Source organism: Sarcophilus harrisii, chromosome 3 (assembly GCF_902635505.1).
Source record: "Sarcophilus harrisii chromosome 3, mSarHar1.11, whole genome shotgun sequence".
Classification (NCBI taxonomy): Eukaryota; Metazoa; Chordata; class Mammalia; order Dasyuromorphia; family Dasyuridae; genus Sarcophilus; species Sarcophilus harrisii.
In genome coordinates, this window is record NC_045428.1 from 497,517,802 (window position 1) to 497,540,395 (window position 22,594).

Consider the following 22,594-nt stretch of genomic DNA (forward strand, 5'->3'; position numbering starts at 1 on the left):
CCCTCTCTCCCTCTTTCCTTCTTTCTCTAGAAATATACTCATTGTCTATATTGTATAGAAATTACAGAAGTAAGAAAAGAGGGAAAAGACTTCAGAGTAGGGCATCTGGTTATGATGAAAATAAGAAAAGATGAAAGAACAGGAAATTAAGAACCTGGTACAGCAATTCTCTGAACTCAGGGAGCCAAATCTCAGGGGTCAGAAGAGTTGAGACCTCAGTTTGGAGCTGAGAAATCTGGGAAGATTCAGAAATTAGTAAAAATGAAAGCACTAAGATCTGGGGTAAGGATCTATGATTGGTTCCAAGAAGGAAATGGGATTCTTGGGAAACTAATTACACTATCAAGACCTAAGAGGAATGAGTTGAATGCTTCAGAGAGGTAGGCCTTACAAGGACCTTGAAGGAATCACAGGATTCAGATAAGCAGAGAAGAGACAGATAAATTAGCTCTATCCCACAGGATCTGACTTTAGAATCAAGTCATGGGATGAGATATTTAAAAAAAAAAGAAAGAAAGAAAGAAAACAATGGCAAACTTTCAATCCTCTAAGTATCGTTTATTTCTGAAAGCCAAAAAGTTCCCAAATGAGGCAAAGAGGAGGTAAAAAGACACTGAAAAATTAAACAAAATCAACACATAATAAGGTCTAGAAAATGTAATTATAGTTTGATAGTTCTTTCTTATTTAAAAAAGGTATTTTTTCCCATAACACTCAAATATCACATTCTCCTCTGAGGATACAAAACTTCCCTTTATTTGCAATTCTGAAATAATGTGCCAATATAGGAGATTTGAAATTTACAATCAATGCTAACAGTTCTGAATTCCATGTGCAAAATGTAATACATATCATTTTTTCTAAATTAATTGAACATATAAAATTCAAAGAGAGAACCAATAATACAGGGATCATAGGATTTATATCTAGAATTTAACTCAGAGATTAACTAATCCAATTCTTGAATTTTACAAATGAAAAATTAAACCCTGAGCTTAAGTGACTTGTCTAAGAATATCAATAATATTGAGTCAATATTCAAACCCACATCCTTTTATTTTAAATCTTGGGCCCTTTTTACTACATTATGGCTAATTCTTTTCATATAGTCTAAAATCCCTAACCTCTGGAATGTTCTGACTATTGTACCAAGTATTTAATGGCAGCACAAGGCAATACTGATTGGCAAAGAGTGATATTATGATCTAATTGTAGAAGTTACTATAAATATCCAAACAGAAAGAAATGGAAGGAGAACTAGACCATTAGTGAAACTGTGGGAGAGGAAAAGCATTGGAAATGTCTACATCAAACAATATTTTTTTAAAAGATTATAATGCCAAAATGAAATCTGGCATTCTTTCTCTAGTATATGTTGAATTACATAGTTTACACAGAGAATACTATAAATAATTCAAAAGTCACATGTTAAAAGTCATTATTTTTCTCTTGTTATATGCTATCTTGTCAATGAGAAAGGTAAAGGGATTTGGAACTATGTCAGAAGGGACAATGGATAGTGTCTAAAGAAGAGCACACTGAGAAAAGACAGAATAGCTGCTTTCAAGCATTTTAAGAGTTGTCATGACGAAGAGGAATCAGACTTGTTCTGCTTGGCAGTGGAAGGCAAAAGTGGGAGAAAATGGAGAAGGGGAGAAGTTAGACAGAAATAGATTTCAGCATGATACTTCCCAAGAACTAAAAGCTATCCAAAAATAAAAGGGGTTGCTTCAAAGATGACTTTCCAATCACAAGAAATTTTCACATAACCACTGAAATACTGCTTATCAACAGTATCATAGATAGGACTCATGTTTCAAGTTGGAGTATAACTAGATCACTTGAAGGTTCCATCCAATTCTAGGATTCTATGATCCTCTCTCCCAATGCTCAGTACAGCAGGTGGTTTTATAAGTTAGGAAAGCAAGAACTAAAATATTTCTGGCACTATTCAATTATAAGTTCTATTAGAGTAGAAAAGCAGCTTATTTAATTTTATTCAAGTTCTTCCCAGAGTCTAATATGGAACTTTGTACATAATAGACACTTAATAAATGTCCACTGAATCAACTTGCCAGGAAACAATAAAAAGTCATAAACTCATCTGTCTGGAGAGAATCATATTTTCATTTTTTCCAGATGATCACTTATGGCAAAGCCCAATCAGCATCTCCTGCCTAGCCTATTAGTCAGATTTTTATGCATCTCCTAAAAATGTAGGTAAGTTTGGCACCAATTAAAGTTGGTGGCTACTTGAAAGAGTCCCCTGATTAGAGAGCACAACCTGGACTGTATTCCTAGCTGCCTCTGGTAACATAGCTGTTTCCTATTGAGTGTCTCAAGGGAAACCACTTTCGACATGGTCCTAGTTTAATTACGCTTAACACCTTTCTTCTTTTTATTATTATTATTTTTAAAATTTTAATAATAGCTTTTTATTTTTAATATACATGCAAAGACAGTTTTCAACACTCACTCTTCTGTTGCAAATTTTTCTCCTTCCTTCCCCTCTTCCCTTAAACAGCAAGTAATCCAATATAGAACTCCTTTCTTTATGCTGTTTATTTATCTACAATTATTAGAGTCTTCTTTTGACTTGTCTTCCCAGAGTCACTGACTCTTAGTTTGGCTCTTGACACTAATCAGTCTTCCTTGTCAGGATCCACTGCTTACTACCTTGATGCCGACAACTTCAGCACACCAAACACCTTTGTCTCTAGCATTCCCTGAATTCTATGCTGACCATGATTTTGCTAAATGCTTCACAAATTCTGAATTTTTCTTTCCCTGCTGCTGCCAGGTAATTGATCCTAGATCCAGAAGGATTCCTAAATGCCCCAAAATGCCTAAGTCCACACCCTTGAAGACTCTCAGACACCAGAACAAACTGAATACCACCTAAGTCCTTTCTTCTAGTCTTATCTCCTTTTCTTTCTTTATCCTCTTGCCAGTGGTTCTCAAAATATGATCTAGAGCAGGGGTCCTCAAACTATGGCCTGCAGGCCAGATGTGGTAGCTGAGGATGATTATCCCCCTCACCCAGGGCTATGAAGTTTCTTTATTTAAAGGCCCACAAAACAAAGTTTTTGTTTTTATGAAAGACCGGCCCTCCAACAGTCTGAGGGACAGTGAACTGGCCCCCTATTTAAAAAGTTTGAGGACCCCTGGTCTAGAGAATCCTGGGGATCTCTGAAACCCTTTTAGAAAGTCTACAAATTCAAAAATAGTTTTTATTTCCAATATGCTAAATGTCTATAAATATAATCCATCTGGATATATTTGTTTATCTAAACAAAAACACTTCGGAGAGATCCTCAATAATTTTTAATAGGATAAAGATACTCGAAAACAAAAGTGTGAGAACCACTGCTCCTGACCAAAGGTAGACTCAGGATTTTCTGCATGAGAGAATGGCCTATAATTTAGGGAGCTAAATACATATTTTTTTCCTTACTAGTATGTCAAAAAGGAAGCAGGAGATTTTAGAGATAGAAAGGACCTTAGAAATCATCTTTTTTAATTCCTTCATTTTTATGGATGAGAAAACGGAGGACCCAAGTCAAGGTCATTTTTGGAAGTAATGAAGCCTGGGTCTCTATATTATCTTCTCATTTTTCCTATCTAGCTCAAGGTTAATCTCTCATTATTAAAGTTCACTTATTTTGAGAATATTAAGACTACCTCAGCACCGGAAACTGGAATACTGATAGCAGGTCAACCTAATCTAAGTGCCCACAAGTCATTTCATATGTTTTGCAATATAAAATCTTTTCTTGAATGGAAGATATGAGACACTCACTCTAATCAATAAATGTTCAATAAAAACAAATAATAATAGTAGTAACTCACACTTCTAGAGTGTTTTTGCCAAAATACCATGTTTAATTGGCAAATGAAGTATAACTATCCCCATTCTGCAAATGAGCATAATAAGGTTCAGAGAGATGAAATTACTTTGGCAGAGTCATAAAGTCAGTATCAGAATCAAGATTCAAACTCCAATGACTCCAACTCCAGTATTTTGTGCTTATATCTCAGAGGGCATCTGATGATGCCCTTGCCCATGCCACATAAGAGCACTGGGGTCAACCAAAAGGCCAAGCTAAATGTAACACAATAGCCAGTGAAGAAAAACCAAATGTAGTTTCATACAGAACAGGGGAGTCTTCAGCCTCATTTTGCATCTTTTTTGAAAGTCCCCTACTTCATTGAAGATCCATCTCCTTCCTTGAAAGATAATGTTCAATCTCACTGAGTAGTTTTTTAGTTGTAGTTTTTTAGTTGTAAACCCAGGTCCTTTGCCTTCCAGAAGATGGTATTCCCAGGCCCTTTGATTCTTTAATGAAGAAGCTAGCAAGTCCTGGGAAATCTTGACTGTAGCTTCTCAGTACTTGAATTGCTGTGGATTGTTTTTTTGTTTGTTTGTTTTCTGGTAGTCTGCAGTATTTTGAGATGATAATACTGGAGCTTTGCAGCAATATTTCTTTTTTTTTTTTTTTTATAGCCTTTTATTTACAGGATATATGCATGGGTAACTTTACAGCATTAACAATTGCCAAACCTTTTGTTCCAATTTTTCACCTCTTACCCCCCCCCACCCCCTCCCCCAGATGGCAGGATGACCAGTAGATGTTAAGTACATTAAAATATAAATTAGATACACAATAAGTATACATGACCAAAACGTTATTTTGCTGTACAAAAAGAATCAGACTCTGAAATATTGTACAATTAGCTTGTGAAGGAAATAAAAAATGCAGGTGGGCATAAATATAGGGATTGGGAAGTCAATGTAATGGTTTTTAGTCATCTCCCAGAGTTCTTTCTCTGGGCATAGCTGGTTCAGTTCATTACTGCTCCATTGGAAATGATTTGGTTGATCTCGTTGCAGCAATATTTCTTACAATTTTCCTTGTGGGATCCCTTTTCAGGGGTGATTGATGGATTCTTTCAATGAGAATTGTGCCCTCTGGTCCTAATACTATATCAGGGAAGTTTTTCTTGACAATTTCTTGTGGAATGCTATCCAGACTTTTTTTTTGGTCATAGCCTCAGGTAGTCCAATAATTTTTAAGTTGTCTATCCTAGATCTATTTTCTAGATCAGCTGTTTTTCCAATGAGATGTTTTACATTTTCTTCCATTTTTCATTCCTTTCAGTTTGTCTGACTCTTGATGTCTCATAGAATCATTAGCTTCCATTAGCCCAGTTCTAGTTTTTAATGTATGATTTTCTTCAGTTAACTTTTGTATCTCTTTTTCCATTTGATACTACTTTTAAAGGTGATGTTTTCTTTAGTGGATTTTTTTTTTTTTTTGCATTTGACCAATTGTGTTTTTTAATGAAAATTTTTCCCCCTTTCCAAGCTGTTGACATTCTCTTGCAAACCTTTCATTTCTTTTCCCATTTTTAAAAATCTCTCTGATTTTTTAAAATCCTTGATGAACTCTTCCAAGAAGGCTCTTTGGGCTTAAGACCAATTAATATCCCACTCTGAGGTTTCATATGTAGAAATGTATTTCATCCTCTTCTGAAGGGTATTTTGATCTTCCCTCTCACCATAGCAGCTTTTTATGATTAAGAATGCTTTTCTGTTTCTTGCTCATTTTCTTTCTCTCTTGTTTTTTTTTCCCCCCTATTTCATGACTTTTAAAGTCAATCTTTGCTCCTGGGGCTCAAGGGGCAATGTTTCAAGCTTCTTGTGCTGCTTTCAGCCTTGGCTTTGAGCACAGGGGCCACTTCTGTTTGGTGTCTTACAGTGCTGGGGGTAGCTTGACATAATCCTGCCTGTTGTTTCCTGGTTTTCCAGGCTCACAATTTGTCTTCTGCGCTGGGACTGGAGACTGTTCCAATTGTCTGCTCTGCTACTGTTTTACAGTCAGGACCAAGGATCTCAGTTGCTGATTTATTGTGATTAACCCCCTCCCACTGGCTTTCCTAGGCAATATCTGAGGTATCTGCATACCCCTTTCATCCCAGTGAGACTGACCTTTCTTGAAGTCCTTCCATCCTATCTTGAGCTGGAAAATTGTTTCATTCTGGCTCTTTGTAGGCTCTGTCATTCCAGAGTCTGGGCTTCCTATGTTTTCCAAGGAAAACTGGGAGAGCTTCAGCAGCTTCCTGACTTTACTCTGGCATCTTGGCTCTAACTCCTAATCCTGCATTTGGTTATTCTTTTAACAATAAGGTGCCATTATGGAATCCCAAGAAATCATCAAGGAATGAACTTAAATTCTTCTCTTTGGGGCCATAAGAGCAATTACTGAAATTCCATTTTATATATAAGGGAAATCAAGGGACAGCCAGACATAAGAAAAGGTCTTATCATCTAGGAATAATGCTGAGATCTTTACAAAAGGGAACATCCTGGAGTCTAGAAAACTTGCAAAATAAGAAAATCAGTTCTAATGGAGACTCAACTACTTGGTGAATATAATTCCTGACCAATGTGATTCTGTTGGTATAATATTTAATTTGTCCTCTATGAAACTGCTAGCCATCACAGAATCATATGATTTAAAATTGGACTTTAGAGATCTACCTGACACAATCCTTTTCATTTGACAAAAGAGGAAACTGAAATCCATGGAAAGAAAATTATTTGCTCAGGTTACACAAATGTTAAGTAGCAGAGCCAAGATTTAAACCTTGGTTTCTTGACTTCAGATCTAGTATCTTTTCTATACAGTATCATGTTGTGTCCCTTTCTCAAATCAAAAATATAATCTCCTTCTTACCCTATCCTCTTTGCTCCAAAGAAAAAACAGTAGATTGGACATAGGATTACCAGTCAAAAAACTCTGGTCCTATTTGCCAGAACATACCTACTCCCTATCATTCAGAATGCTTATGCTCTCTTCTACACAGTGAAGAATTAAGCAAAGAAGATTTCAAAAGTGGGAGACATCAGTTATGTTCTAGATAGTTTATGATCAAATGAAAACTGTGGGAAAAACAAACCATTTCAAAGAAATAACCTATTATGGAATCACAATGTCAAGGATAGAAGACACTTCAGAAATCATAGTATAACACATTCAATTTACAGATGGAGAAAAGGAAGCCAAAGGAAAGCTAACACAGGTGCCTAAGATCACATAGCAAGCTAATGGTAAATATAATAAAAAATAACAATAAGAAGAAAAATCAGTAATGCAGAATTCTGAAATGCAATAAATGTAAAAAACATGAGAGATATTTACCCTAAGTGTAGAAGAGTTACCTGCAAATGAAAAATTTATATTTGAAAATCACTGGTTTGAGTATAAAGGCCAAGATTATATACTATGTAGATGCAGAACTTTCAATTCTCCTTTTTATTCTCATGTGGGAAATTTAAAATTAATTTTATCTGCAGAAGAAAAGCTTCTATTACAAAGATTGGTTTCTTACCAAAGATGCTACAGGGAGTTCTGTCTAACTAGAGATCTTTAAGATATCTACTTGCTGGTAAAGCCAACGGGATAGTCATACTCCAAGTGGAGTTTGGATTAACTTGCCTCTAAGATCCCTTTCAATTCTAAAATTTTATAACTATGATCTTCTAATTAAAAAATTAAATATAGGATATAAGTAAAATAGGAAAACAGTTTGCTTGCTAGTCAAACTAACAAGAACTTATTAAATGCCTACTATGTTTCAGGAACTGTACAAAGGGCTGGGAATATAAAGAAAGGAAAAAGATAACCCCTTATCTCAAAGATTTCACAGTCTAATGGGGAAGAGAACATACATACAACTTTGTAAGACAAGATATCTAGAGGATAAGTTGAAGATAATCAAAAGAGAAAGTACTAACATTAAGGGAGATTGAAAAGCCTTCTTACAAAAGGTGGGATTTTAGTTGGGATTTGAAGGAATCCAGGAAAGCCAGAAGGCAGAAATGAGGAGGGAGAGAATTCCAGGCCTGGGAAACAATCAATAAAAATGCAAAGGATCAGAAGATGGAATTAAAGAAACAGCAAGGAGTTCATTATCACCATATTGTATAAAAAGCTGGAAAGGTAGGAAGAAGTCAAGATATTATGTATTTCTAAATACCAGCATATGACAAAATACAGAAGATATTTGCTGGATTATCAATATTCTATCATATGTCGTATAAAATAAGCATATAATCAATTGCAGTTGCGAATAGATGTTATAGTGGAGCCAGGAAGAGAAAATTTTTGAAGACTTCATATTCCAGAAATTACTCAGAAAGGGGTGCGTATGGTTGGGAAAAGAGAAGAGGTGGCAAGACACAATAAGATTTAAAGTGATGTCTCAAAGAGAAATAGGAATGAGTAAAGCAGATTATCTCCCCCAAATTTTTTTTCCCCATTTTCTAGAGTGATTTAAGGTTTGCAAAGTACATTTCTCACAACATAAAAGTAGGCAGTGGAAGGATTTTCTTCTATTTTACAGATGAGGAATGATGCAACTTGCCCATTGAACTAGAAAATGTTAGGACAAAGATTCAATTCCAGTTCTTCTGACTCCACTGCTAGTGCACTTCCCACTAAACCATTAGGATTATTTAATGCAAAGCTAGAAGGGATTTTAGAGAGATCATCTAATCCAGTGGTGTCAAACTTAAATAGAAATTATGGCCATTAATCTGTATATAAAGATCCCTGAAAGCTGCATACTGACTTAGTTTCCACATGGAATATTATCTATATTTGATTGCATTTTGTTAAATATTGTTTCAATTATATTTTAATCTGGTTTGGGGTATGATCAAGAGTATTGAGGGCCATATGTTTGACACTTTTGATCTGGAATACCAAGAGAGTGGAACTGATTGCCCAAAGCAAGTGGCAGAGCTAAGATTCAAATTCAATTGCCAGACTCTAAGCTTAGAATCCTTTTTCTATTACAACATTGCATAAGTGGACCAGAAGATCTAAACATGGGCACAATGGAGCCAGGAGGGCTTTGGTAATTGGCAGACTTGCATAAGGAGTGAGAGACTGCTAAAAGGTTTTAAGATTATGATTAGGAATTTAATTTGATTCAAGAAGCAAGTTGGAGTCAGTATAGACTTCTGACTTTTCAAGATGTATATTTCTGTGTAGCTTAGTCAAACATTTGCCTCTTTCACTCCTCACCCATGGTCAGACTTGTCCCTCTTCAGGTCCAAGAATAATGGCTTCAAATAGCATTCGATTCTCCTCTCAAACAGACAGGAAAATAGATTTAATGCTAATCACTTGTGAATTATGTCTCTAAATAGATAAGAAAAAACCTGTCAAAAATATGGCCTAAAATTTCATAATTCCTTGGTAAGTATTGTCCGGGAAAGGAGAGAAAGTTTCATTAAATTCATTACCCATCACATGGGATCATTTCTAGCTCTGTGACCTTGAGCCAGTCTGTCCCCTTCTCTGGGCTGTAGTTTCTTCATTTGTAATAAGGGGTGGACTAGATGATCTCTTGAGACTCCTTTCCAACTCTTAACATTCAGTGATCTTGCCTCTTATCAAACATTCGAACATGTTGAATAGACTGAGTTCCCCATGCCCTCTAAGAAAACCCCAAGCTTCTAAGAAACAGTTTTAAATACTTAGGTAAAAACCATGACAAGACAACAATAAGATAAAGGCTAAGACCAATTTAGACTGTGAGACAAGAGGCCAGGACTAGGAGACAGGAAACCTGGGTTCTAATCCTGTCTCTGCCCCTAAATAGTAATATTACCTTGAGTAAATCTCTGAGTCTCAGTTTCCCATCTGTAAAATGAAGAGGTTGGACTCAATAAATTACCTCCTAGCTCTATCAATCTATGAATTCAACTCAATTCAGTTAGCTGACTAGAACATGTGAAGGGCTTATCATATGCCAGGCACATTACAGAGAGAAAGACAAAAAACAAACCTGTTCTCATCTCTCCGAAAGACTGTACTCAATGGAAAGGCCAGGCAAGGAAAGCCAAGAGCCAAGTTCTAGTCACAGCTCAAACCTAATGGCTAACACAAACAGCAGCTCATCTGGGCAGTCATTAAAAACTCAAAGGCTTTTTCTCCAAGCAGCTCTAAGGGACAGATCTCATCAGGTTTTCTATCTTTATTGAAGCAGGGGAAAAAAATGAGATTCAGTAAAAGGACAGGACTGGCCCCTGGCCTAGAGCCAGGATCCTGGCAATGTTCTTGATTACCTCCTTTTTCTGAAAGAGAGGCTCATCTCTAAAAGGAGGAAGATGGATTACATGTTTTCTATGGGTTTTTTCCCCCCAGCTTTGATAATGAATGCATTTATTTTGAGTAGGAGAAGCCAATTTTGTTTATCATCTTAACAGCTTAAAAATCTATGCAAGCAGTTTTCATTAGTATGCATAATAGTACTTCATTTTGGTCTTCACAAGCTTTTGAGGTGGGGAGAGAAAAAGCAGTAATCCCACTTCAGAGCTGACAAAGCTGAAGTTCACTAAGACTAATGAAAAAAAAAGGAGAAACTGGAAGTTAAACAGCTCTTACCTTGGGAGCTTTGGGAGGATTCGGTGGAAGAGGAGCTACTGTCTGTATAGTTCTGTGGTTCTTCTTTCACCTCCTGAACAGAGGCAGCTCCAGCCTCAGCAACCCTGGAGGCTTGCTGGAGGGTTTCTGTTACAAGCTGTCTTGTTTGTTCACTAACAACTGTAGCTTGAAATGTCACCGGTTTGGGTTTGATGAGAACCTGTAAAAAAGGTAAAAATCTGTCCAGTTGCAATTTTGGAGTTCTTTAAAGAGCTAAGCATATATTTAGGAAGTCTGAGCTAATCTTGATTTAAAAAAAAAAAATTAAAACAATATAAACTAAGTACCTAATGGGTTTTGTGCATAATTCCTACAAAATTAGGGGAATGTAACTTATTCTGTATTTCAAAGATATAAACCAATATCCAGCTTACCAAATAACACTTCTCATATAAGTAACCAAGATTCCTAATAATATGCTCAAGGAATAAGATTTAATCTTGACCTGCAAAGAATTAACTTTAAGCCTAGCAGGATAGAGAATCAATAAACCATCAGAACCCCAACAAACATTAGAAGAATTATTACAATTTATACCTATCACCCATCTAGTATGAAAACATTCACAGTAAATAGAAAGAGGGTATAAATATTTGGGCTACAGCCAATGTAGTGCAAGGGAGAAGTGAGCAATGAAGTCAGTGAGATGAGAAGTATATTCCTTTAAGCTGAGTCATGATCATTTTCTTGACAAATCTCAGAGTGGTGATGAGGTGGTTTTGTTTTTTCTGAGTTGACACTTCAATGGGATTTTCCCACTAACTGCTATGTGACCAAGAGCTGGTTAGATAATCTCTCTAAATCTGTTTCCTTATATGTCAAATGACAAGTCTGGCCTAGATGATCCCTTATGTTCAATGTTCCAAAATCTCTGCTTGTACCAACACAACATTCACAAGATTCCTTCTAGCTCTAACATCCTTTATTCTAAGGTCCCTTCTAGTTCTAGGCTTCTAATACTCTAGATCACTTTCTAGCTCTAACATTCTGTGTTCTTTTTTCTAAGATTATATATGAATTTATGAATATAAAAATTAAATACTAAAGGGAATAAGTAACTAGGAGACTTTGGAGATAAGGAAGAAAATTTTATATAATTTTGGGAAAATTATGGGATGCTCATAAATTTCATAAAGGGATGGATGTGTCACTTTTTGATTAAAAGAGAAGACAAATGCTTTATGGGAGAGGGAAGGAGTTTAGAAAAATTTTAACTCAAAATTTTATTTTTAAAAAATTGTTAAAAATTGTCATTAAATATAATTGGAAAAAATAAAATATTTTAAAGGAAAAAAATTAATGAGAAGATTAAAAATTAAGTTGGGGGGAGGGAAGTATACAATCTAGCAATATACAAAAAAGCTACAAAACTGAAACTACTCTTTAATCCAGCAATCCTACTTCAAGAACCATAGTCTAAAGATGTTACCATAGGAGGAATTGCCAAAGTATCTGCATTTGCTTTATCTTTAAAAGTAGAAAAATTAAGTCAACCTACATAACTGGTACAAATGGTTGAATAAACTATGGCGCCTGAATGTTAATGGAATACAAAGTGCCTTTTTAAAAAAAAATATGAATAAAAAGAAATATAAGATATATAGACTGATGCAAAGCAAAGCTAGAAGAATTCATACACCCAACTCACATTCCAATCATACCTTTTCAAATAGATTGACAACAGATCTTTACAAATATACAGATGGAAGCAATCAGAAGGGAAACAATCACTCAAGTTGTGATTATGATTTTATTAAATTCTAGGAGAAGTGACTGAATCTATGGTTTCATTGCCATACAGAAGTTCTGATGAAGAAATTCCCTCTACTAATACAAACAGGAACCTTATCTGCCACTTAGGGTCTTAGAGAGGGGCTTAGGGCACTCAGAAGGTTAAGCAATTTCCCCTGGGTCACACAGGAGACAGAACTTGATCCCAACTGTTCCCAGCTTCAAGGCTGGCTCTTTTTCCTGTAAACAGTGTGTGAATGTATATACATGTACAGATCCAAGGGCAAATGCACACATCCATGCATATACATAAATGTACCTTCCCACAAAATAACACTCGTGGGTAAATATTAAGTTACTATGTATACAATGTGTAACATGCGTCCACAAAAACACATTCATATCTACATATACAAATTAAATTATTTTCCTCACATTTTTCAAGCAAAAATGTAAAGAGTTGAGGTTTTATTGAGGTCCATATGCATAATCTATTTTTAAGTGTTGAGAATACCTAGTATTACCTACAGTGTTAAGGTTCAACTGAAATAATATAGAAGTAAAATCTATAAATTGTAGAGTGCCATGTAAATGTCACTTCTATACTTCTCTTGATTCAATTTTGATACCATTCTTTTCATATTTGCCTTTGAAACTTTCCAGATATCTTGAAATCATATTTAGATATTTGGCAAAATTTGTTTTCATTAACATGCCTTTTTTTTTTTTTTAAAGAAAAAAAGTACCATCCTCTAAATGTTCTGAAGGGACTTGCTTCAATTACTGGTCAAGCAATGGATGGTGTGTCTGTGAGGTAAGGACTGGCCTAGTTTTGTGAAGAAAGGAGAACCACTGGTGGGTGAACCAACAATGCATACATCTGTTCTCAGTAAGCAAAGATGATTATCTAAGAAGACTGGGGAGATATGATTAGCATCTATTGAATTCATAATCACATTCACAAAATCATAGTTTTTTTGAGGAAGTAACCAAAGGGAACCAATCTTAAGGGCTGAGACATACTAGCTTTAAGGGAAAAAAATCACATATAAATTTTAGTGGACTCAACCACAACTTAAAGTAATTTGCTTGGATAGAAGATTTAGAACTGGAAAGGATCTTGGACATCATTTAGTTCAATCTCTTCACTTTACAGGTGAGAAACCAGGGTACAGAAAAGTAAATGGCTCAATGACACAAAGCAGCAGATCAAGAATAAGAACTGCAGTATTCTGATGATAAATCCAGAGCTCTTTTCACTGTGATGCAAATGTTGGAATATTGGATATGGTAGAAACTTTTGAATTCTCGGATATCTCTGACCCCAAGAGAGAAAACATAGAAATGAAATTATAATATTTGACTGTTATACCTGTGTTTTGCCTTGCTGCCCATAAACAATTTTTGTTGGGATGATTTTAGCTGCTGGCTGAACTGTAGAGCCTATTCCTTTTGGCTGAGTCACAATCATTTTTGTGATGGGTCTTGTAGCAGTGATGATAGCTGGTTTTGCTCCTGCTGGCACTGCCTGAATGGTCTTTTCCCCCTAAAGCAAAGCCGAAGTTTGCATATTAGATTTGAACCTTTATAGGAGAAGCAAGGGAAAAGACAAAAATGTTATGAAGCACAGCACAGTGTTTTACAATGACATTAAAGTTTTTCCATAATCTAGTCCCAACCTACCTGTTCAGCTTTTACTTCACACAGCTCCTTGCCATGTGCTATACAATATCCAGTGTTACTGATGATAAATCCTCAGGAACAGGATCTGGATCACATATATCTTTCTATATCCAGGCCTAGCATAGGATTTTGTACATACTAGGTGCTCAAAAAATGTTTAATGAGTTGAACTGAATTTGAATTGAACCAGAACTTTTAAGATGTTCACAGAATCAAACCATTAATGGAACAGAGCTCAGAAGGTAACTAGCATCTCTTGCCACCCCCTCAACTTGCACAACCCCTTTCACAGCATCTCCAACAAGTGATGTTCCAGCCTCTGCCTGAAGACCTCTGGTGAGATGAGCCTGCTCCACTTTTGGACAACACTGTTAGGACGTAATTCTTCACATCGAGTCAGTCTTCCTCTCTGTAACACCCACCTAATGCTCCCAGTTCTGTCCTGTGGAGCCAATCAGGGCAACTCTAATTCTTCTTCCACAGGACAGTCCTTCAAATACTTGAAGACAGATACCATGTCACCCTTAAGTTGTTTCTTTGCCAAATCAAATATCCCCAGTTCCTTCAACTGATCCTCCTAAGTTGTGACCTTGAGTATCTTGATGATCCTAGTCACCTTTCTATAGATGTACTCCAGTTATCAATTGTCTTTTCTAAAAGAGTAGGACTGACAATGTTCTACACATACTTTTACAAATTTTGCATCACTTCTAACTCAAACCTTTGATCATGTCGCTCTCTATACCAAATGTCTTAACTCCATTTTAACCTGTTAAAATATTACCCTGCTGGCTTGAACACTAACTCTGCAACGAAGATTTTCCCACTTCTTTTGACAGGAATGCTCACTCTTTCCTAAAGACTTCCTGCATCTTGCCTGAATAGTTGCTATAGATACTATTGAATTGTTATGAATGACAGAAATTTAAATGTATAATCTCATGTACTAGAATGTAAGCAATTTAAGGGCAGAAGCTCTCTCAACTTTACCTTTATATCTTTGCATCTCAGCACCAAGATATACATCTTGCACATAAACAGGCACTCAACCATTTGTTGGAATTTGAATGAATATTTCAGGATAAGAAGATCTTATTAGAAAGGACATTAGTAATAACTACTTCTCACATCTGTAGTGCTCTAGGGCACTGATTAGGGTCATAAGATCTGAGTATAATGCCTAGCTCTGCACTTCCTAAAAATGGAGTGTTGGCCAAATGCCTTCATTCTCTGAGATTTGAGAATCTTCCTATGCAAGGAAAGAATCCTTCAACCTATGATATCTTCCTTTATTTGGATGATAGAATATAGGCTTTAAGATAGGAATAGTTTCATTAGTGTATTTATATCCCTAGTGATTAGCACAATACACAGTAATATACATATACTAAGATATATAAAAATATCTTTGTAGGCCCTTAAAGCACTATACAGGGCATCTTGTATATTATATATTATATATTTTTATATATAAAATCTCATTTGATCTTCACAACAATTTTGTAAATTAGGTGCCATTATCATTCCCATTTTCAAGATGTGTAACCTGAGTCTAAAAGAAGTTAGATGTACTGTCTAGGATCATACAATTTAGTAAGCGTCTGAAGCAGGATTTGAACTTGGCAGATTTCATGCATAGTATACTATCCACTATACCACTTAGCTGCTCATTTTTATGGTACTTAATAAATGCTTGTTGATTGATGGATGAATTTATAATAAGACTATTAATCCCTTATGTTCATATAATACTTGACAGTTTTCAAAATAGTTTTATATACACTGACTTATTGATCCTCACCACAACACTGTTGGGCTAGAAAAGTATTCATATTCCTATTTAACAGATGAAGAAGCTAGAACTGAAAGAGGTTAAGCTATTTGCCCACATTCGAACAGCTAATAAATGGCAAAGCTGGTATGATAACTCAGGTTTTTTGTATCCATTCTATTTCCCCACACTGAAAGAAATCACATCATATAATGTGCCAGACATGTCCAAAATTATCCATTGCTCAATTAACAGACTGAATTTAATATAAAGAAATAAAGCAGAATTTCCTCATGTTCTCATAATTAAAATACATTGTACAATATACTATACAGCATGCCAGTTATAAAATGTATTAGATATAGAACAAATCCTGATTAAATGTTCCCTACTCAAAGGGGAAATACACTGAATATCTAGATAATGTATAGTTACCACTGGAGTGCTACAGAAAGGAAAGGAAGGAAACAAGCATTTATTAAGCACCTATCGTGTCAGGCACTGTACTAAGTGTGAGAGCTAAGAATAATACTCAGAGCTAACATTTAGAGAGAGCGTATTGTGTGTCAGGTGTTTTGCCAAGCACTTCACAATTATTATCTCATATGATCCTAACAACAACCCTGTGAAGTAGGTGTTATTACTACCCCTATTTTATTGGTGAGGAAACTGAGACAGGCAGAGGTGAAGTGACTTGACCAGGCTCACACAGCTAAAAAGGGTCTGAAGTTAGATTTGAAATTCGGGTCTTCTTTTCTCCAGGTCTGGTGTTTTATACACTATGCCATCTAGAGGTTTCTAGTGAACAAATCACTTCACTATACCACTCAAAAGTCTACAGACCTTTTCCTCATAATATTTCTGAAGTAGATAGTCCATTTTTTATTTTTGTAAACTAAGGAATTAACAGAGGCTGGAGCTGGGATCTGGTCCCTCTCTTGTGATTCTACATCAAATGCCCTTTCCACTTTCTAAGTCTCAGGCAATGATAGAAGGATGAGTTCATGAATGGAGAATGATATCCTTCCAGCTCTTTTGTGGTCACATAAAATCATAATGAGCCAAAAGCAGATGGGCCACTGTCCTTTCAGGTTAGAACCCTAGAAGGAGGAGTCCAAGGAAAAACTCAAGATACTTCCTTCCTTTGTGTAGGTATCACCAGGGCATTCTGAGTATGACCACTAAAGAATTTACCACTATTCTCTTGTCACCATTTTTCTCTCCACAGACCAAAGCCAAGTGTATTCCAAAGTTATTCACAGCTTCAGTGACAGTTCATTTAGATTTTAGTACAAGAAAAACCTAACCAAACTATTTTCTTATTTGAAATTTTAAAAACATGGAAAATGTGATGCCACAGATCACTATATCTATCTTGATCTTTACTTTTGCCTTCATTTTTAAAACTTTGCTTCTTCATTTTTAAATTGCAAGGCCAGGAACTAAAACTGCTATTTTGATAAAATTTGAAAGATCTGTAAATAAAGATTTTTTTTAACTGAATAGATGATTTAAAAGTCAGAAGTAACACTAAAAGATCAACTGGTGCAATTATCTAAATTTAAAGAGGGAAAAACCAAGGCCAAGAAAAGTCCTGGAGATTTGCCTAAAGTCACATGAATACTTAGTGGTAAATGTGGAACTAGAACTCCAGTCTCCAAGTTCCCAGTACAGTGTTCTTTCCACTATATCATGCTCCAGAGTTAAAGGTTAACAAAAACAATGTGTTTGACTATGAGGCTAAAAAGCACTAATTAGTTGCTAGTTATTTTTTTAAAGTATCAAAAGTTATTGCCATATATTTCTACCCCCACCCTCAACCTCCAACCTCTCCCTCTCTCTCTGTCAAACATATACATACACAAACAGAGCAATCTTTACTGAAACAGCTTTGGGCATATGTGATATAGCCCATATGTAGGTATCTACTCATTTCCAAAATACACTTACCTATTATTTTGGCCAGGGGGATCTTGTCCAAATACAGACAGCCATTTATATCCACTCAAAGTGAACTTGCAGGATGTTTAGTAGAAAGCCTGTTATACATGGATGCTAGTCTTGTCCCTCCCAAGTCATTTGTTATATGAGTATTCCTAATATGGATATCAAGCGGCTACTACACGTAAGTCTGAAGTCGCAAACTCACCAAGAGCTCTCATATTTTTGCTGCCCCCAATATCCTAGTGGAGTCATGGGATCCAGGGAAAAAGTTTCACATTACAATATGTCTGGATCCATACAATTACAAAAGGGACTTCATATTAGATTATAAGCAACTTATTATCAGGGCCTGTGTCAAACATATCTTCCTAATCCCATAGCACCAATGGGCCCTGTGTGCACACAGTAAGGGCTCAGTCACTATTTGAAGAATGAAGGAATTAGTATTTGATTAAGCATCCCTCCCATATTGCTTTACATTTAAAAAAAAAAAAAAAGGTTGATGCATTTCCTCAAATGCTCAACTGAATCAGAGAAACTCCACAGAGTTCTCCAAGATCTCAGAGGGACATTTAGTGTAATCCCTAGCAGGAGTTTACTCTACATTCTCTATAGTGATTAGTCAGCTTCCACCATAAGGCCCTCCAGGGATGGGGAAACTCACTACCTTTTGAGGCAAGCCATTCCATTTTAGGACAGTTTTAACTGTGAACCAGTTTTTCCTTTTACTATATCAAGTAGAAATCTCTTGGCAACTTCCACCTACTGCTTCTAGTTTTACTTTCCAGAGCCAGGTAGGACAAATCTAACCTTTCTCTTGCATAAAAGCCATCCAACTATTTAATAATGATCATGACTTCCCTAAGTCCTCTCCAGTATAAATATCCTTAATTCCTTCAATGTTTCTCTTACAGTGTTGGTTGTCCAGTCCCCTAACCATCTTGGTCACCTTCCTCTGAATGAAATCTAGATTATCATTGCTATTCCTAAAATGTGAGCCTAGAACTGAACACAATACCCTCTATCCTGGACATTATACTCTTTTAACATATTCTAACATCACATTAGTATAATTTACTAATCAAACTGTTAAATCATTTTGAGCTTTCAGTTCTCTAGAACTAACAAGAATTTCTCATAGAAACTATTATCTATTCATGCCTTCCCTCTCTATTCTATACTAATACAGTTTTTTTTTTTTTTTTAACTCAAGCTTTAGGCATAAGACAAATCAGGTTATCATGAAAATCTGAATGTCCAGAATAAGAAAGAAACTCTAGCAGATAAAATACTAGTTAGATTCTGATTTTCCTTAACTTCTGGGAGACAGACAAATCACAACCTCAGTTTCCTTGGATATAAAATAAAAGTTAATGTTTGACTGCTAGTTGCCTCACTCAAGATTAATGTTATGCCTTAAAAGTTCTTTATTATCCGTTTAAAGAAGCTATTACCTTCTATTTTCTACCCATGACTGATAAGTGCTATCTCAAGGCTAAACCTTTAAGTGTACCTTTTTATACCAAGCCAGATTTAGTCTCTCATTTACTCAACCTTTAGAATTAACCCAGAAAAAGTAAACAATAGGGAGATGGAACCAAATAATTAATTAACTAATTAATTAATTAAATTTTAGAATTATGGACTGTCAGAGTTGATCTGAGAAAACATCTAGTCCAAAACTGAGGAAAAATCTCCTCCAGTATCCCCAATGGTCTTCCAGGAACCTCTGCTTGAAGACCTTTGGTATTAAGGAGTTCAATACCTCCTAAGAAAGCCAATTACATTATCAAAAACTGATCTAATATGGTACCTAGAACTGGACACAATTACTCAGATATGGTCTGATCAGGACAAAGCACTGTAAGGCTATTATCTCCCTTGATCTGGATACTAGCTATCACAAAGCCCAAGTTGCATTGGCTCTTCCAATATTATACACATGAATTACCATGAAACCTATTGGGAATTTAAAGGAATTGTGACTGCTAAAATATAGCCCAGGGAGATCTGAGTCCTGTGCTCAAGAGTCAATGTGGTCTCAGGCCCAGCCAGGGCTGCCTTCTCACAGCTCCCCTCTTTGTGGGACTGTGTCTCTCTCTTTCCTGTATTTCTCTCCTTTCTGAGGCTGTCTTGTCTATCTCTTGGTATCTCTCTGCATCTTTGTCCCTCTTTCACCCCCTGTTTCTGTGTTTCTTCTAGCCTCTATCATTCAAATACTTTATTTTCCCTGCCCAGGCCCTCCTTCCTCCTCCGCCTGGCCTCTGGTCACACCCAGGTACAGAGATGCCCTCTGAGAACAGTTCCTATGCCCATGAGACTCTCCATCTGGAATCAAGCAAAGCCTGTGAAACCAGGGCTCATGCTTCACAATCTAGCAGGCTGCTGCAGGACCACCACAGCAATATTCAATGGGCTTTAGAAATTACTTTGAAAAATGGCATCCGTAGGTGGTGTCTTTATAGTTATTACAGCGCAACAGTAGGGAATCAAAAGTTCAAGCCATCGTGGGATTTTGACTTCTTTAAGCAAATATTTGGATAGCTGGCCCTTTAAGATCCTCGGTGGATTGCGGAGCCTGAAGGTCAAGCTCTTACTTACTCCAGCGTTTAGCAATGTTGTGACAACGTTTTTGCCCGGGAGGCCTTGAATGGTCGTTCCTTTTCCTGTGGTCTTTTGTACAACAATCACATTGGGCTTGGAAGTCATTGGGATGGTGGTGATTTTGGTGGTCGTTCCTTAGAGAAGGGGGAAGAAAAGGAGGCCCAAGTTAAGAGTGATGATGTTGGATCGATCTTAATTAGGTTGCACATAATTCCTACCCTTAATCATATGTCTCCTTTAGATGAAGACAAAGGTTTCAAATATCTTACAGATCCAATTATAGTCATCTAAATTTTTACCCCCAAATTTGGCCCACAAATGATAAACCTGATATGATTTTATTCAATTCCACAAACATTTATTAAGCATTTTTTATATGCAAAGCACTGTGCTGATCTGGGATTGAAAGAAACCAGGGATATTATTCAACCCTTTACAAAAAGAAATGGTGACCCAGAGAGCTTTGTTACTATCACATACAGAGTAAGTGGAAGACCTGAGATATGCACTGAGGTCCTCCAAATGCTCCTATCACTACACCATGCTCCCTATGGCCTACATATTTCAATATTTCCAAAATCCATTATTTTTGTATTCCCACTACTAATTTAGATCCAATCCCTCCATGCCTTAGCAGTCTTCCAGAGCTACTATGAATGAGAACATTCATTAGCATTAACCTTTTGTTAATACTAATCTCTAGATGCAACAGTCATTCAGTCTATTTCTAGGCAAATATAGCCTACAACTGATTTAAGTTTTCAGAGTACAATTAATTATACTTTATTCCTTCAAAGAAATAATAATAGTTTATATTTATATAGTACTTTAAGATTTACAAAACATTTTGTAAACAATCCTGTGGGGAAAGAAGGTAGTCAGTACAAGTATTATTATCCATATTTAAAGATGAGGAAACTGAGGCAGAGAATTAGTGAAAGGAAAGGAAAATGACTACTTTGATCTTTTCATTTCAAGACTTTTTCTATTACAACATGCTGTGTCTTTTTTCTCTAATTTTAGAAACACATCTTAAGTTCAAGAACAGTTTATTTTGAACAATTTAGTATTAAGAAAAAAAATCTTTCCAACATGGCAGGATATGAAAAATTAAATTGTCAAATCAGTCGTGCTGACTGGAGTCAAAAGGCCAAGGCATTTTCTACAGAATCTACAATAATAACTTGAAACTATATATCCCTTTCACCAACAAATTTTTCTTATCATTAAGTGATAAATCCTTACATAAATTCTAATTAGCAAAATTTCATCAAATCTGGTTTGATAGCTATGAAATTTCAGGTGAGGAAAATGCTTTCACTGATGACAATGATGATAACAATAAAATAGCATATACTTACATAGTGTTTTAGAATCAAAAAACATGTTACATATATTCTTTCATTTGTTCACTATAGGAGTCCTGTGAGATAAGTAGTACAAGGACTATTAACCTTTTTGGGCCCTACTTATCTCATTTATAAAATGGGATAAGTGACTCATCCAGGTGTTATAGTTAATAAGAAATAAATCAAACTCAAACTTAGTTTTTCTGACTCTGAGTCCATGAATCTCTTATATAAATCAGTGACACAGGTATTTAAGGAGTTAGCAATATTCTACATACAAAGGATAATATTCTACATCAGGGGTTCATAACCCTTATTATATCATGAACCTTTCTGGCAGTCTAGTATATATATAAGGGATCCCTTCTCTGAATGTTTTTAAATACACAGAATTACAAAGAAAACTTATTATGTTGAAACAGTTTTCAAAATTATTTTTTTTAAAATTTCAACAACTTCAAGATAAACTTGTTCTAGAATAACTCAATTATCTATTTTTTAAAAAGGGACCAAATAGAGAAATCAGTAACTATTTATCTTATCAGCATATCTTGACATGCTGTAAAAGTTTTCTCAAATACCTCACTGAAAAGTGGAAGTGACTCTAGGTTTTCAAAAGTTATTCCAGATTGATTTTGAAAAGCCCTTAAAATTCTAGTTCCCAATTAATTTATTCTACCATATTTCTACTGCACTCTAACATATATTCTTCACTTTCAACAGAATATAAGCATACCATGTTTGTTCCTTCCCTTGCTTATATACTTCCCTGCTTAAAATACCCACTCTTGAACTTCACTTTAACTAATTCTACCTGTACTTCAAAGCTCACCCTAAGTTCTATGAACTGAAACTTTATGAAACATTCTGCACCTCTTCTACTCTTTCCCTGCTCCAAATTCCTAAGCCACAACACAGTTTTGCAATAGAGTTACTATTTCATGTGTCAACGCCATCACTCAATATATGCCTAGCAAAGAGGTGAAACTGCTATGCACATTCCCTTGCTCCCAAAA

At 35.7% G+C, this 22,594-nt stretch overlaps 1 protein-coding gene across 5 annotated transcripts in view; it reads right to left on the reverse strand.

Annotated features, from left to right (window-relative positions):
* EMSY (EMSY transcriptional repressor, BRCA2 interacting) overlaps positions 1-22,594 on the reverse strand; it is an 87,037-nt gene that overhangs the window by 20,258 nt on the left and 44,185 nt on the right. For all 5 annotated transcript variants that reach the window (XM_023499686.2, XM_012545324.3, XM_023499685.2 and 2 more), the window contains 3 exons: positions 20,227-20,363; positions 13,600-13,773; positions 10,458-10,656 (listed from right to left, as the gene is read on the reverse strand). In XM_023499686.2, the coding sequence (XP_023355454.1) occupies positions 10,458-10,656; positions 13,600-13,773; positions 20,227-20,363 (510 nt within the window). The remainder of the gene's footprint in view (positions 1-10,457; positions 10,657-13,599; positions 13,774-20,226; positions 20,364-22,594) is intronic.